General features: G+C 47.5%; 1 protein-coding gene across 25 annotated transcripts in view; it reads right to left on the bottom strand.

Moving 5' to 3' along the window:
- Positions 1-416: 416 nt before the first annotated feature.
- Positions 417-16176, bottom strand: part of LOC129838268 (transcription factor 7-like 2) — a 114411-nt gene continuing 98651 nt past the window's right edge. For 2 of the 25 annotated variants that reach the window (XM_055905856.1, XM_055906552.1), the window contains 7 exons: positions 11335-11472; positions 10946-11132; positions 10347-10454; positions 9639-9702; positions 8867-8917; positions 7587-7659; positions 419-1474 (listed from right to left, as the gene is read on the bottom strand). In XM_055905856.1, coding sequence (XP_055761831.1) covers positions 1012-1474; positions 7587-7659; positions 8867-8917; positions 9639-9702; positions 10347-10454; positions 10946-11132; positions 11335-11472 — 1084 coding nt within the window. In that variant the 3' untranslated portion in view covers positions 419-1011. Of the gene's footprint in view, positions 1475-6247; positions 6310-6952; positions 7026-7586; positions 7660-8866; positions 8918-9638; positions 9703-10346; positions 10455-10945; positions 11133-11334; positions 11473-16176 lie in introns of those variants that run through there. The other 23 variants (XM_055906416.1, XM_055906619.1, XM_055906958.1 and 20 more) reach the window with 23 other exon arrangements.

Here is a 16176-nt window from a genome sequence, read left to right as displayed (position 1 = left end):
CTACTGAAGACACGGTACCCACTGTCCCTTGTTGTTTCAAGTTTCTTTTCTTCTTTTGTAAAATGGCTTATAGACGCATTTCTTGTAATGAAGTTGTGCATACCTCTGTGTGTGAAATCTACACAGTACATTGGGTGGAATCCAGGTTTTCAGTGAAGAAAAAAATGAAGTTTTTATATAGTTGCTTACGTTAAGAAAAAAATATTTATACAATGTATTAAGAAAAAGAACAGATTTTAAAATGGACAACATACAAGATACAACAAGCAATCTCTAAAGCAATAAATACTACTGGTCCTAGCGTTGTGACATTTTGTATTGAATACCGCAACCCCCCACCCACCCCAATAGACCCCCCCCCCCCCTCTCCCTTCCAACCCCCCCACCTGACTCCACCCCCAAAGGTAAACCAAAAAAAAAAAAAAGACAACGCAATGGAACGATGCACATTAACACAGTAACCCCGTCCCCCCCAACCCACCCACCAAATAGTTCTGTACATTTAAAGAAGAACAAGTAACATCACAAATAAAGTTGTTCCTCAGTAAGAGAGGTGTCTCCACGATCCTCATACCCTCCAATGATTGGTTCGCAAGCTCGTATTTAATACAAATAATGAAGGAGAACCAACTCTTTCAAGAAAAGGGGTCATTGAATAGTCATCTAATCTACAATTTTTTATATCTGTCATTGAAACACGTTTAAGTGGAACTAAATAACAATTTTCATTTTAACACTACAAAATAAAGAGAAGAACAGAAGTTCAGAAGAATTTTGGCAGATTCACAAAGCCATACTCTACAGCTCATTGGATTATTATTTCATTATAATATTTATATTTTTTCGATAATGATGGGTCAAATATTGACCAATGAACTTTGATAAAACAGTAACACATTTTCAAAGCCTTATGGCACAGAAACAGAAGAAAAAGATTGAACGAAACAAAGAGAAAAGAATGAAGGGTGCTGAGCTAGAAAAAGGGGAAGGAAGGAGCGAATAAGGAGGGATCTACTCTATTGACTTGGTAACGAGCGACAGAGGCTGAGGGGCCGTGGAGTTGGGGTGTAGCGAGTGGGAATGACACAGCGATGCTGCCAAGGGCCTGGCCAGGGCGGCGCCCGAGGAGCCCGGCTGCCTCGAGGACGAGACGTCGCCGTGCGCTCCGTTGTGGGCTGCGCCAGGCGTTTTGCCCGCTGCAGCAGCAGAGTTTTCCAGCAGAACCAAAGATGGCGGAGGAGGATGCCCAGCCAGGAGGTGCCGGTGCGGGTAGTGGAGAGGCTGGTGGGCCGGTTTCATAGTCAGTGAGAGAGGTTGCATTTGTTCAGTCTGAGGTCTGGACTCTTTCGAGGAGGGGGAGGGGGCCACCGAGGAGGGGGAGGATGGGGGGGAGTCTAGTAAGCTGCCGTCCGAAGAGGGAGGACTGGCACAGCTACCTTCACCTTGGATGTAGCGAATGCACTTTTTTTTCCTCCTGGAGATGGGGGACAGAGAAAGACGGGTTTTGTTTAGCAGGACATCCCAGAACTGACAACAATCTGCTGGGCAATAGCCGAGCCTTAGCAGTCAACATAAATGCACCATCTTGTTTCACTGGCATTATGCATACCGTCAATGTCTTAAAGATAACATCTAAAAACCTATTTCTATGCGTTACATTATTGTTCTTTTCTGGTGCATTTAAGTGGTTGCCAACACTACAGCCTGGCTGAGGATCAAGGCTTCATGTGGCCTGCTCAGATTCCCAGGACATACACACAGTACACCAAACAGACAGACAGGATGATGAACGAGGGGAGGCAGCAGGAGGATGAAAATGATGGATGAGAAATGGATGAAAAATAAAGAAGAATGAAGAATGGTTTTAATAGCGAATCTCAAAACAACTACCTTTTTTGTTGCTATTTTCCCTCATCTTTTAAACGTTTCCTCACAGAGTTCTGATCTTTACTCAACCAAAGAGCTGGCTGTGGTGAAGAGCTACTGCCAGGATCGACCTGCTCTTCTGAGATACTAGTCCTCCCTCTCTCTCCCCTCCCTCCCCTCTTCCCTCCACTATCCTGACTTCTCTCTCTCTCTTCCCTCCACTATCCTGACTTCTCTCTCTCCCCTCACTCCTCTCTTCCCTCCACTATCCTGACTTCTCTCTCTCCCCTTCCTCCTCTCTTCCCTCCATTATCCTGACTTCTCTCTCTCCCCTCCTTCCTCTCTTCCCTCCACTATCCTGACTTCTCTCTCTCCCCTCCATCCTCTCTTCCTTCCACTATCCTGACTTCTCTCTCTCCCCTCCTTCCTCTCTTCCCTCCACTATCCTGACTTCTCTCTCTCTCTTCCCTCCACTATCCTGACTTCTCTCTCTCTCTTCCCTCCACTATCCTGACTTCTCTCTCTCCCCTCCCTCCTCTCTTCCCTCCACTATCCTGACTTCTCTCTCTCTCTTCCCTCCACTATCCTGACTTCTCTCTCTCTCTTCCCTCCACTATCCTGACTTCTCTCTCTCTCTTCCCTCCATTATCCTGACTTCTCTCTCTCTTCCCTCCACTATCCTGACTTCTCTCTCTCTTCCCTCCCCTCTTCCCTCCACTATCCTGACCTCTCTCTCTCTTCCCTCCACTATCCTGACTTCTCTCTCTCCCCTTCCTCCTCTCTTCCCTCCACTATCCTGACTTCTCTCTCTCCCCTCCCTCCTCTCTTCCCTCCACTATCCTGACTTCTCTCTCTCTTCCCTCCATTATCCTGACTTCTCTCTCTCTTCCCTCCCCTCTTCCCTCCACTATCCTGACTTCTCTCTCTCTCTTCCCTCCATTATCCTGACTTCCCTCCCCTCTTCCCTCCACTATCCTGACTTCTCTCTCTCCCCTCCCTCCTCTCTTCCCTCCACTATCCTGACTTCTCTCTCTCCCCTCCCTCCTCTCTTCCCTCCACTATCCTGACTTCTCTCTCTCTTCCCTCCATTATCCTCACTTCTCTCTCTGCCTCTCCTCTGTCTCCCCCTTAGGGGGGAGAGTTCAGATGCTGAGGTAAGAGGTTAGGGGGATCCCCACTACGCTGCACCTGCCCCTAAGACATGTGTGTATGAGGGTCACGCTATAATGGTTGCATTTCTGCTCAGGTCAGGACTCTCCCCTGTCTGGCACGCCTGCAGCCAACCCATCTCGCTCTGTGGAACGGCCCACAATGCAACTGCACTGAGCTATCACTCAAGAGGCGGGGGGGGGGGGGGGGGGGGGGGGGGGGGGGCTGTGCACATGCTATGTTCATATGGGGTGCAGGGAGGCAAGGATGGACAGAGGGGGGAGGCTCTGCCCACCTCGTTTCACCCTGACATCAACAACAACAACTCCTTATCACAAGGTCTGTGCGTGCCTCGAGGGCAAATACACTGTGGTTCAGACTGTGTTGCTAGCTCACAGGGACAATGAGCAAGAAGGAGAAAGATCAGAATTGGGAGGTGGGGAGGGGAGGCGGGCAGAAGTGAGTGATAGAAACTATGCTTTGGTTCAGCTAGCTTTCTCTGTTCTATCGTTCAATCAAGGGTAAGGCCTGTTTGTCAAGTCATACCCTGCCTGTACTCCTTCAGGTAAAGGGTTCACACAAATACTGTGAGAGAGAGAATGAGATGGGGAAAAAGAGGGGGGGATCGATCAGTGAGAACTGATAAGAGAGGAATGAAGAGAAAGGGAGAGTGGGGAAGAAAAAAAAAATATTTGGACAACCACACATACCTTACACTGATGGCATGCTGGACAAAAAGGCATGCACTTGTGAGGTTGAACAATTACACAAAGAGAACAAGCACACAACATTGACCCACAAGAAAGAGTAAAAACACAGGGAAATGTCAACTGAAAAGCAAGGGAAGGGGAGTTGAGATGTCTGCTTGGCTGTCAAAGACCCTGTATGAGTATTGTGTGGTACTATTATTACTGCCAGGGCCAGCCTGTATCTGTTCCTCTGCCAGGGCCAGCCTGTATCTGTTCCTCTGCCAGTGCCAGCCTGTATCTGTTCCTCTGCCAGTGCCAGCCTGTATCTCTTCCTCTGCCAGTGCCAGCCTGTATCTGTTCCTCTGCCAGTGCCAGCCTGTATCTCTTCCTCTGCCAGTGCCAGCCTGTATCTGTTCCTCTGCCAGGGCCAGCCTGTATCTGTTCCTCTGCCAGTGCCAGCCTGTATCTCTTCCTCTGCCAGTGCCAGCCTGTATCTCTTCCTCTGCCAGTGCCAGCCTGTATATCTTCCTCTGCCAGTGCCAGCCTGTATCTCTTCCTCTGCCAGGGCCAGCCTGTATCTCTTCCTCTGCCAGGGCCAGCCTGTATCTGTTCCTCTGCCAGTGCCAGCCTGTATCTGTTCCTCTGCCAGTGCCAGCCTGTATCTGTTCCTCTGCCAGTGCCAGCCTGTATCTGTTCCTCTGCCAGTGCCAGCCTGTATCTGTTCCTCTGCCAGTGCCAGCCTGTATCTCTTCCTCTGCCAGTGCCAGCCTGTATCTGTTCCTCTGCCAGGGCCAGCCTGTATCTGTTCCTCTGCCAGGGCCAGCCTGTATCTGTTCCTCTGCCAGGGCCAGCCTGTATCTGTTCCTCTGCCAGGGCCAGCCTGTATCTGTTCCTCTGCCAGGGCCAGCCTGTATCTCTTCCTCTGCCAGTGCCAGCCTGTATCTCTTCCTCTGCCAGTGCCAGCCTGTATCTCTTCCTCTGCCAGTGCCAGCCTGTATATCTTCCTCTGCCAGTGCCAGCCTGTATCTGTTCCTCTGTCAGGGCCAGCCTGTATCTCTTCCTCTGCCAGGGCCAGCCTGTATCTGTTCCTCTGCCAGTGCCAGCCTGTATCTCTTCCTCTGCCAGGGCCAGCCTGTATCTGTTCCTCTGCCAGTGCCAGCCTGTATCTGTTCCTCTGCCAGTGCCAGCCTGTATCTGTTCCTCTGCCAGTGCCAGCCTGTATCTGTTCCTCTGCCAGTGCCAGCCTGTATCTGTTCCTCTGCCAGTGCCAGCCTGTATCTCTTCCTCTGCCAGTGCCAGCCTGTATCTGTTCCTCTGCCAGGGCCAGCCTGTATCTGTTCCTCTGCCAGGGCCAGCCTGTATCTGTTCCTCTGCCAGGGCCAGCCTGTATCTGTTCCTCTGCCAGGGCCAGCCTGTATCTGTTCCTCTGCCAGGGCCAGCCTGTATCTCTTCCTCTGCCAGTGCCAGCCTGTATCTCTTCCTCTGCCAGTGCCAGCCTGTATCTGTTCCTCTGCCAGTGCCAGCCTGTATCTGTTCCTCTGCCAGTGCCAGCCTGTATCTGTTCCTCTGCCAGTGCCAGCCTGTATCTGTTCCTCTGCCAGTGCCAGCCTGTATCTCTTCCTCTGCCAGTGCCAGCCTGTATCTCTTCCTCTGCCAGTGCCAGCCTGTATCTCTTCCTCTGCCAGTGCCAGCCTGTATCTCTTCCTCTGCCAGTGCCAGCCTGTATCTCTTCCTCTGCCAGTGCCAGCCTGTATCTCTTCCTCTGCCAGTGCCAGCCTGTATCTCTTCCCCTGAAGTGATAACTGCCTGTCAAACCGCTACAAATGAGCTATTATCATTTTTTTTTTTACCAGTCATATCGATTGATAGTATGTGCCTGTGTAACATATTGATTTCCCTGTCTCCAGGGGAATTACGCCAGATGCATCTTTCAGGAAAGGGAGCCCGATGGGGTGTGTTAACCTCTCGGCTCCTTAAACGAAGCAGGATTTATCCCTGGCTGTTTCCAAGCCCCGGCCCTCTGACACCCCGCTGCTGCTCTACTCATCATCCACCCGTTACGTTCATAGACTAGATCAGGAAATACAGCGAGTATGCCATCCCGATATCAATGTGATCAACTGTTCTACGTCTTCTTTTCAATCTGGAACAGCACGGCAGTAGAAACTGAATGCGGAGCGTTGCTAATTGAGTTCGGCGGGCCTTGTGGATGACTTGAATTGGATGTTGACTTCAACTGGACACCATATGACATTTTAGAATTGGACGTGAAAAGTGACTTGGTAAGATAACTCAATATCGTATGACCGGTTTTCTTTGAGGCAATGACAAAATGCCAGATAAGACTTTCTGTACTAATAACTACAGATCAATATTGAAAACAAAAAAGGAGAAAAATGAAATGTATTGATAGGTCGCATGCCCTGGGTTGACCATGGTGATGCAGAGTGTCAAACGGAGCGTCACAATGGTCAGGGTAGAGGTGGGGACACAGTGCAAGCCAGACACGGAGAAGGGTATTACTTAACAGAAACAGATACCTACCATGAAAATATTCCCAATTCAAAGACTGCTTGTGTCAGAACAGAAAGACAACAGGTAGGGACTAATTAAGGGTTATTAGAGAGGAGTTTGGAGGAAGAAGAAGAGGAGGAGGAGGAGGTGGAGGATGAGGAGGAGGAGGAAGAGGGCATAGAAGAAAGTCACTCTGGTGCCCTCTGAGAAGCAGGGTAAACCTTAGCACGACAAGGTTATCAAGAAGGCCAATTCAGACAGACACTTAAAACAGTTAGGATGTCAGGCACTTACATACAGCCTGGATAGAAAATGGATTTCAACCTCTCAACTTGCCAGAAGAATAGTATCATAAACCATTAATGTATTCCTTTTTAAAATTACATTACAACAAAAAGGCCCAAGGTTCTCCTAAATTTGATTGTGTACAATGTTGCAACCAGGATCTTCCCTGACAATGTTATAATTGCTGAGGTAGAGTACAAATGATGCTAGTAAATCCATTTTCTGCGACTGGGCTTCTAGTTTTCAAAGAAAATAAGTGAAATGACCCGCTAGGAGAAGTTCTAGCAGAAAATCCCCCAATCAGGAAAAGATCGAATGTTGGCGTCATCAATTAACACATTGAAGGAAACATTAGACACATCTGTTTTAGACAGACGCCTTGAGAAGACGTAAGAGAAGGAAGTGATTGTCATTACGGTTGTCCTCCCGTAGATACTACAGGGGTATACCTGCATGGTTTGCACCATAAACTCAGCTGGTCAAGCCCGAACAAGGCACGACACTTCTTTGGGGCATTTGCATCTGTTAGCCACACACAAACGATACAAAAGAAAACAGAAAATGGACACGTCATTGGACAGACAACATATAGCCAAGGCTTAGGTTTGGGCTGCCAACACTGGGACCTCCTCCACACAGACCAGACCATCGCGTCTCCAACTCCTCTCAGACCCAGTCTGATGAGTCCTGCCCCTCATTATGAGAATATGCCCTATAGGACCCACCCAACCCCACATCTATATGCTGCAATCTAGACTTGGGTACAGACAAACACCACTCACCCCAACACACACACACACACACACACACACACACACACACACACACACACACACACACACACACACACACACACACACACACACACACACATAACGCATACCCTGTTAGCCCTGTTCCCAGACACCAACACAACTAGAGACAGGCCAGACTAGCAGGGCTGGGTTGGAGGAAGAGCTGGGAGGTGGCGACAGCCTGGCGAAGGAAGGAGAGAGGAAGGCGGGGAGGGAAGGAGGAAGTCCCAGCTCAGACAGCAGCCGTCACCTGGCCCCCGGCGTTCACGCCAGCACACACCATACACACCTGCACGGGCCACACCAGTTATTCTGCTGATCGAGCCCAAAGCGCGCTCGACACTTCTTAGGAGCGCTCAGGTCTGATGCCACAACAGGGAGGGAAGCCAGCAGACAGGAGGAAGAATAACCAAAAGGGGGGGGAAGAGAAAGAGGAGGAAAATAAAGGAGAAAAAAACGGAAACCAGTGAGTCTGTGCGTTTCGTAATCGCGGCATATCTAGCTAATTTCCCCCTTAATTAAAAAGATGCAGTATGTCTTTACAGAAAGGACTGTCAGAAGACACAGTTAGTCTTTCAGACATTAGTAATCAAACCGCAAGCAAAAAGCGAACAAGTGCATAAATGTGCAAAGATTAAGTCGAACGAAAGGAGTCATTTCCCCTTTAATAGAAGGCTAAAGCCAATAAAAAGACCAGCCGCATTTGTTAAAGGAGCAGAATATGACGGGGAAAATAATGCAGACTTGATTACATTTCTGCTAAGTGCCATTCATAGTTATACTTTTTAATCGGCATATTTGAGAAGGAGAGGCTAGAGGTGGTAGGTAGGAAGAGGCAGCAGTATCAGACTGTTACACTAAGTGGAGGTTGGGGTTAGTCTCAGCCAGGGAAAGCATTAAAGGGTTAAACCCTACTGAATGCAGCAAGGGCACTACTACTGTACTTAGACCTGAATTCAAACACCTGACACACGGTTTACCATAGTGGCATAATACTCTAAATGTAGAGCAAAGTGACAGCTGGGCCAAAGGAGGAATTCTATGGTGAGTGAATCCAGGCCTTAGTTTGAGCAGAGACCGCGTAGAAGGGGAATAGGCTCAACTCATTCTGGCCCAGGGAAAGGCACAAGCACAGCTACTGAAGCAAATAGATTAAGGAGGTTTACCCTGACTGATGTAAAATCTCTGGGTCATACTCAACATTAAGATTACCTTAACTTAACAGCCACCACTAGAAATATATACAACATATTGATTTGGCCAAATGGGGAAGATTGTTCTAGAATAAATGTCTTAAACACAGAAGCGTCATTAATAACTATGTAAGTATATAAAATAAAACATACTTTTGCTAGTATAAATAAAAGGGTCAAATAAATAAACATAAGAAACATTTTAAGAAAGAAAGCAGCAACCAAAGCATATAACATCCTTCAAAATATTGCATTTAGCTTAGTAAAATGTACTTTAAATATAATATATTTCACATGCATAGATAGATACATAGTAAACTAAAAAGAGAGAAAAAAAAACAAGTGAGTAAGTTAAGACTCAAAATGACATTAGCACCTGTAATCGGAGGGAGTGAAAGGCAAGGGTTTGGAAAATATTCTCTGTGTTCTGAAAAAAAGAACAGATGGAGAAGCCTTCAAGAGGGGATCGTCACGTAAACGAGCGTAAAATACACTTTCATATTCCGCATTTCTCCGTCTCAACTCACAATATGGAATATCAGAAGAATGTGAATAATAAGAATATAAAATGAAGAAGCAAATAGAATTAGTAAACCTCCTTAATTTTAAGAAGTGGGTGATTATTTCCCCTCTTTTTTGGGGTGACTAAAAAGCATGCATGAAAACAAGCAGAGGGCGGCCCAGGTTACAGACACACAAGCACAGTCTATCTGCAGGGCACAGGCATTATGACACACAGACACACAACACTGGCAAAGTTCATGTTAATGACTATCGTAACACTTCAATTTCACATTCTCAAAACACACATATTAACGTTTCATAGATGCTGGGGGGGTCGGTGGGGAGGAGGAGGGGTGAGGCTGGGGAAGGGAGGGGGTCATGCATATTCAACGTTATTAGCTGGGGAAGGCTATGGGAGGAGGTGTGGAATGGAAGATGGGGGTAACAAGCAAGTCTTGCATTTAAATATTGCATTACATGTAGCATAACTATGTAGTAGTAAAAAACGAGCACAACAACACAAAAATATAATAAAAAGCAGTAGAGGGGGAAAAAACGGGCTAGACTATTATCTTGTAAGATGTCACACAGTCCTGAACACATGAAGGGTCTCCTAATAGGAGAGAGAACTGCCGCTCACTTACCATTGCCCTCTCCTGGCTGCTTATCCCGTTTCCTCTTCTTCTTCTTGCCCTGTTGGTTAGCCGCCAAAACAAGAGAAATAGACAGGAACCTTAGTTATTATATTGCAGAAGACCTGACACGTGAAATGAAAAGGGGCCCATCTTTCTGTTTGTTTATTTATTCATTCATTCTCTCACTCTTTCTCTGCCCGCCGGTTTTAACTGCCACTGCAAGACATTGCAGAATTTCGCCTTCTTCCCTTTCTGTATTTTTTTATCTCTCTTGTTCTTTTGTTGTGATCTTTTGACTTATTTTCCTCTCGTTTAGTGACCATCGTAGAGGCTTTGTTGGTTTCTAGCGAGGGAGTGAGATTTGCAGAATGCTTTGTGCAGGCTGAGAGGAGTCAAAGTTTCACTGGCCAACCTGACCTTTGCAGGGGTTCACGATGACCCCTGAACTGCCGGACGCACAGCAAACGCTGGGAGAGAAACGTCCTATCAGCATCAGAATTCCAGGGACTTTAGACCCTGTTTTGTATAGCCCAGCAAATCTACTGTAAAGTATATTGTAGATTCCATTGGCTAAGGTGTCTAGAGAAGCAGTCAACAGGCATTGCTAGTGAGGTGAGCTCTCAGCTCAGACAGAACAGTAAGAGCACTCATCCCAGACACACGTCCTTGTGGAGAGGAGAAGTACAGGAGGTACGTGTTGAAAACTTAAAAACTTACATAGTTATCTCGTGCAGACCAGCCGGGGTAGAGCTGCATGTGAAGCTGTCGCTCTTTCCTGGCCAGCTCGTAGTATTTCGCCTGCTCCTCTCGTGTTAGGGCGTGCCACTACAGACAGACACGTGGGAAGAGAGAGGGAGGGGAAGACAGGGGGAAGGACATAATAGAAAGAGAAGAGTGCAAAAAGTGTCAACAGTAGAAGAAGACAGTGTTCAGTCAAGAGCAGTGAGACGCAGAGACAAACTAAGACATGTTGCCCTTGTCTACCAGACCCAGTAGCAGGCCTATAGTCAACTAAACCATACAGGGTGTGGGGTGGATATTTTCATTTGACATTTAATTCATTTAGCAGACGCTCTTATCCAGAGCGACTTACAGGAGCAAGTATGGTTAAGGGCCTTGCTCAAGAGCACATCGACAGATTTCTCACTTAGTCAGCTCAGGGATTCGAACCAGCGACCTTTTGGTGTACTGGCCCAACGCTCTTAACCGCTAGGCTACCTGCCCTATGCATAGTCCCTTGTACAGGGAGTTACCAAGCTGTATGTGCGAAATGAGTGAGTCTGTGTCTATAGCGGTGCCGTCTCTCTCTCTCTCACCCTTCGTCCCAGTATCTGGTTAATGGCGGCGCTCTCTTTCAACGTGCACTCGGCCACCACCTTGGCCCTCATCTCCTTCATGTAGAGCATAAAGGCGTTCAGCGGCTTCTTGATGTGGGGCTGCTTCTTCTTCTCGTCCTCCTTTTTCGAGTCCTGGTGTTTCCTGTGGAGTGTGTACAGTATAGTACTGTATGGTTGGCAAATACCCAGAATTGGTATTAAACAGCTTATTGTAATGGTAGAATTTAGAACAACAACACCAGTGGCAAGTTTCCTCTACTGCCGTTTAGTTTACAATGGTCAAAATAAGCAGAGGTGAGTGTGTGTGTGTGTGTGTGTGTGTGTGTGTGTGTGTGTGTGTGTGTGTGTGTGCAGATGTGTGGACTCACGAGCTGTTGAGGCCGATGTCGCTGTGGGAGGACTCTTGCTTGACGTTGGGCGTGACGATGGCGGGGTGGGGGATTCCGGTCTGGTGCAAACTGTGATGAGGGGGGACCATGTGGTGAGGGAACCTGGAGGACAGAAAACTGTGTAAATCGTCAGAGTGGACACGTGTGAAATGGAAGATGGACACATGTAGACACAAACAGAGACAGAGTATGCCCACTCGAGCATTCGTACAGACGTGCACATGTTGCCGTGCTGTATAGGGCCGAATCCTAACTTGAGGTTCGAGCGGGAAAGTTGGATTTTTGTGCAAATCTGTCATTGAGATTCAATGCATGACTTACACAAAAGCTTGAGTTTCGCACGCGTATATCAAGACAGGATTCGGTCCATCAGTATCACAGAATTTGTATCTCACGATCACATAGAAGCAGTTACCCAGTACACACACACACACACTAAACATCACAAGTCATATTTCATAATATTCATTTTAAAAATGAGAACTGTTTTGTTTTGAAGTGGGAAGAGTTTCAAATGGAAGGACAAGACAGTCATTGTCTGCCAAAATGTCTCATACAGACACTTCAACTCTAATGGGCTTCAACAAGTCATCACATGCTTCTATAACTGAGCCAAAATAGTGACTTCCTCCAATGGCAAGTCAGTGTTTAGTGCTGCCACCCTTCTCTGGACTGTGGATGACAAATACAAGTTCCAGGATGTCTTGGCCTCTTTACAATGTGGCAAACTACAGGTATGTGGGGTCTTATGCCAATCTGTGGTGTAGGCTGATGTCAAAACTGAGGTCATGTTTAAACATCTTCAGCTCCTAGGCCTTAGCTTTAACCATGGGCAAGGCACCTTTTTCTGTGTTAGGCCTAGGCCTATTCCATTGGGCCTCATGCTAGATTCCATTGGGCCTCATGCTAGATTCCATTGGGCCTCATGCTAGATTCCATCGGGCCTCATGCTAGATTCCATTGGGCCTCTTGCTAGATCCCATTGGGCCTCATTCTAGATTCCATTGGGCCTCATGCGAGATTCCATTGGGCCTCATTCTAGATTCCATTGGGCCTCATGCGAGATTCCATTGGGTCTCATTCTAGATTCCATTGGGCCTCATGCTAGATCTGGATTACTAATGGTGTTATTCTTTATCCCCCTACTCGTCATCTTCGTAACACCAGTATCATTAGCTACACTGATTGACGGCAATAACCCGCATCTATGGATTCACTTCACAGAGCAATGAGCAACACAATTGTGTGTGTGATGAGTGAGTCAGAGTAATTATGTCTATGTAAGATTATTTGAATGTGAGTGTAGAGTATATATATGCCTCAGCTACGCATGACCATACACAAATCGTAGAAAAAGAGTGGAGGATGAAGGAGGGGGGAAAAGGAGGAATAATTTATTATTTTTCTTTTTTAACGGCTCATTATCTGGATGTGTCTGGCTGCATGGCTTGGAGCCAGAATATAATGATGAGCATCAGGTCGCCAGGAACAACTAGTTTCTGTTGCAGGCGATCTCTGGGGAGTGTGTTTTCTCTCTCTCTCCCGCTGCTGCTCTTCTCTCTCTCTCTCTCTCTCTCGCTCTCGCTGCTCTACTCTCCTCCCTTCTCCTCTCTTCATCATTGACACGTTTTTGTTTGTGCCATGTCATCTGCTGAGGGGACAGTGGCTGCAGATCAGCCATCATTAGGCTGCTGCATTTCCCCTACTCTCTCTCTTTTTCCTTCCTTCTCCCTTTCTTTGTGCATTTTTTTATTTTTATTTTTTTATCCTTCTTCCTTCTCTACTTTTCTCCTTCCTGTCCCCTCACCCCCCCCCCCACTCCCTCCCTCCCAACCTCCCTCCAGCTGCCACCGCGCGGCCCAGGTTATGGTTTAAACATGACGGCCATCCCTTTGATGTGCGGGGGCATCATCCAGCCTCATCAGCACAGAACAGCGCCTTGGCCCAATTTAGCCAACAGAGGGAAAGAGAGATAGAGAGAGGGAGCCCCCAACCCCCAGGCTCCTACGTCTCAATCTGAAAGACAGGGATGGGGGTGGGTCATTGGCTGTAACGGAGGCCCAGTGTCAGCCAGGGCCATTTAATTGCCAATGCGAGGCGGTATCCCCGTGCCTGGTTAATGTATAATGACTCGCCCGGCGCACTTTCCCTTCCGCAGAAAAAGTCTGAGAGGTAGCGAGTGAGGAAGGGAGAGAGAGAGAGGGGTGAGGGAGGAACATATCAAAGGGCAGGGGGCGAGAGGCCTACACTTCCTCCCATGTGTCACACACAGGCCTGCCAGATATGAAGGACCTGTATGGCTCCAACCCCATTATTCAAATAATGTATTTTCATTTGCTCCGTCCACTGACTCTGCACTCTCCTGCTTGCCTTTTTCCTTCCAGATAATGTCTTTTTTAACAGGTCCTGAGTGTAAGGTGCTCATTGAGGGGGTGCAATGTACGGAAGTGTGACTCGCCCTCTGCATCCTAATCGGGCCTGTATGTGGCACTAGGGGATTGGTCTCTTGTTAAGATCTGGCTACCCAGTGAAATACAGGATCAGGACATCTCAAGCACTCAGGCCTCATGTAAATGTTAAATATTACTGCACTGGGCCTCCCGAGTGGCGCAGTGGTCTAAGGCACTGCATCACAGTGCTAGCTGTGTCACTAGAGATTCTGGGTTCGAGTCCAGGCTCTGTCGCAGCCGACCGCGACCAGGAGACCCATGGGGGCGGCGCACAATTGGCCCAGCGTCTTCCGGGTTATTTTTTATAGGCAAGTCAGTTAAGAACAAATTCTTATTTTCAATGACGGCCTAGGAACAGTGGGTTAACTGCCTTGTTCAGGGGCAGAATGACAGATTTGTACCTTGTCAGCTCGGGGATTCGATCTTGCAACCTTTCAGTAGGGGAGGGTTTGGCCGGCAGGGATGTCCTTGTCCCATAGCGCACTAGCGACTCCTGTGGCGGGCCGGGCGCATGCACGCTGACACGGTCGCCAGGTGTACGGTGTTTCCTCCAACACATTGGTGCGGCTGGCTTCCGGGTTAAGTGGGCGTTGTGTTAAAGAAGTAGTGCTGCTTGGTTGGGTTGTGTTTCAGAGGACGCACCACTCTTGACTTTCGCCTCTCCCAAGTCCATACGGGAGTTGCAGCGATGAGACAAGACTGTAACTACCAAATAGATACCACGAAATTGGGGAGAAAAAGGGGTAAAAATAATATATAAAAAAATAAATAATAATAATAATAATAAAATATTACTGCACTGTTGGAGCTAGGAACACAAGCATTTCGCTACACCCGCAATAACATCTGATAAATATGTGTATGTGACCAATAAAATATGATTTGATTATTAGACATGAACTGGACTTCATAACTACTGGATGTCTTGAGGCATATTTAAGCAAGACAGCCCTTTTAAAGCCAAGACACAATTCTCTAATTCTGTTTACATTTTTTTGCTTCCGAAACCCTGTCATATACACAATTATCCAAACCTTTCAACTCTGCACCATTTATCTATACCTTTGACAACTCAAATGGACATATTTTTTTGTCAAATCCCCCATTGCAGTTTTAACAAGGACGTGCTAAATCCCTTCTCTCCAGAGATGGAGACCTCCACCTATTCAGCTATGCTAATTCAATTAGGTCTCATCAGAACGCATTAGCTCTCCCCAGCCCCGCAGCCAATCCCCCTAGCCCCCATCCAGCAGATTCAATTAGCCTCGCTGGAAATAAGATGATCACAATGTAGAGGCCGTCATTAGAGCTGAATTAGCTGTCACTTAAAGCACAGGTCCACTAGACCTAGCCAGACCTGGGTTAGTCTGGCTGCCCGGCTCTACCAGAAACCAGACACACCCTGACTGCACCGGACAGCGGAGCAACCAGGGCTGGGCTGGGGAGAGGGGGGCGACGTCTGCTTTAAGGGAGTCACTGGGAGTGGAAGAGGGATCCAACAGATGGGTTGTGATTATAAATGAGAGCCTTTATAATAACACTGCTTTAACCAGCCTGTGTTACAGTGAACAGTCGCTAAAGTCATGAGCGAGTCTGGATCAAGGTGATGATGGAAACTATCAACCTAAATGCGTAAGTGTTGTATATTAATGAGGAATATATGTGAAGATATACATGTTCAATGTAAGGCTAACCAAGAAAGAGGACAAACTAAGAGCTATTGGCTAACATATCCTCTTTTTTTAACAGTGTGAATGTGCTATTCTGCTTTTAATTAAAAGCAGCGTTCAAGATCCGTGTCCGTGTGCGTGTGCGTGTGAGTGAGAGAGCGAGCGAGCGACAGATGAGGAAACCGAGTGCACACGAAACGTGTTCAATGTCAAAACACTAAGGGCGTGAAGTACTATTTCACAACATTAACCTTGCTATACCCCATTCGAGGCCTCCCTCTCTCTCCTTTCCTCCCTCGCTCACACTTATCCATCAACGTCCCAGAGGTTTGAACAGTCGACCCTCAGGAGCTGCTTTTCCAATCAGCCTGTAACGAAACTGAAGTTTGGTCTGGCTCCTAGTTCCAAACTCTCTAGCTGCCTGCACTGAAACGCCTGTGAATACTGCTCTGGGCTGGGGGAGAGGGACATGGGGAAAGAGCAGCCACACAAATCATGGGGTACTTGTCATCCACAGTTAACTCTTCCCACATTCCATACAATACAGAGTATTGGGAGAACCAGGCCCAGTTCAAAACGCATAACACAACAACAAACATTTGTGCCCCCCCCCCCAACCCCCCCCGTTCCCTTGTGTCCAGAGCTCTCCCCTTGAGCTGGACCCTAATGGGCCCAACAAAGAACTAACCAAGTGTCAAGCC

This window comes from Salvelinus fontinalis, chromosome 1, assembly GCF_029448725.1.
Source record: "Salvelinus fontinalis isolate EN_2023a chromosome 1, ASM2944872v1, whole genome shotgun sequence".
In the NCBI taxonomy this organism is placed as follows: domain Eukaryota; kingdom Metazoa; phylum Chordata; class Actinopteri; order Salmoniformes; family Salmonidae; genus Salvelinus; species Salvelinus fontinalis.
This window is presented reverse-complemented; position numbering and strand designations above follow the sequence as displayed.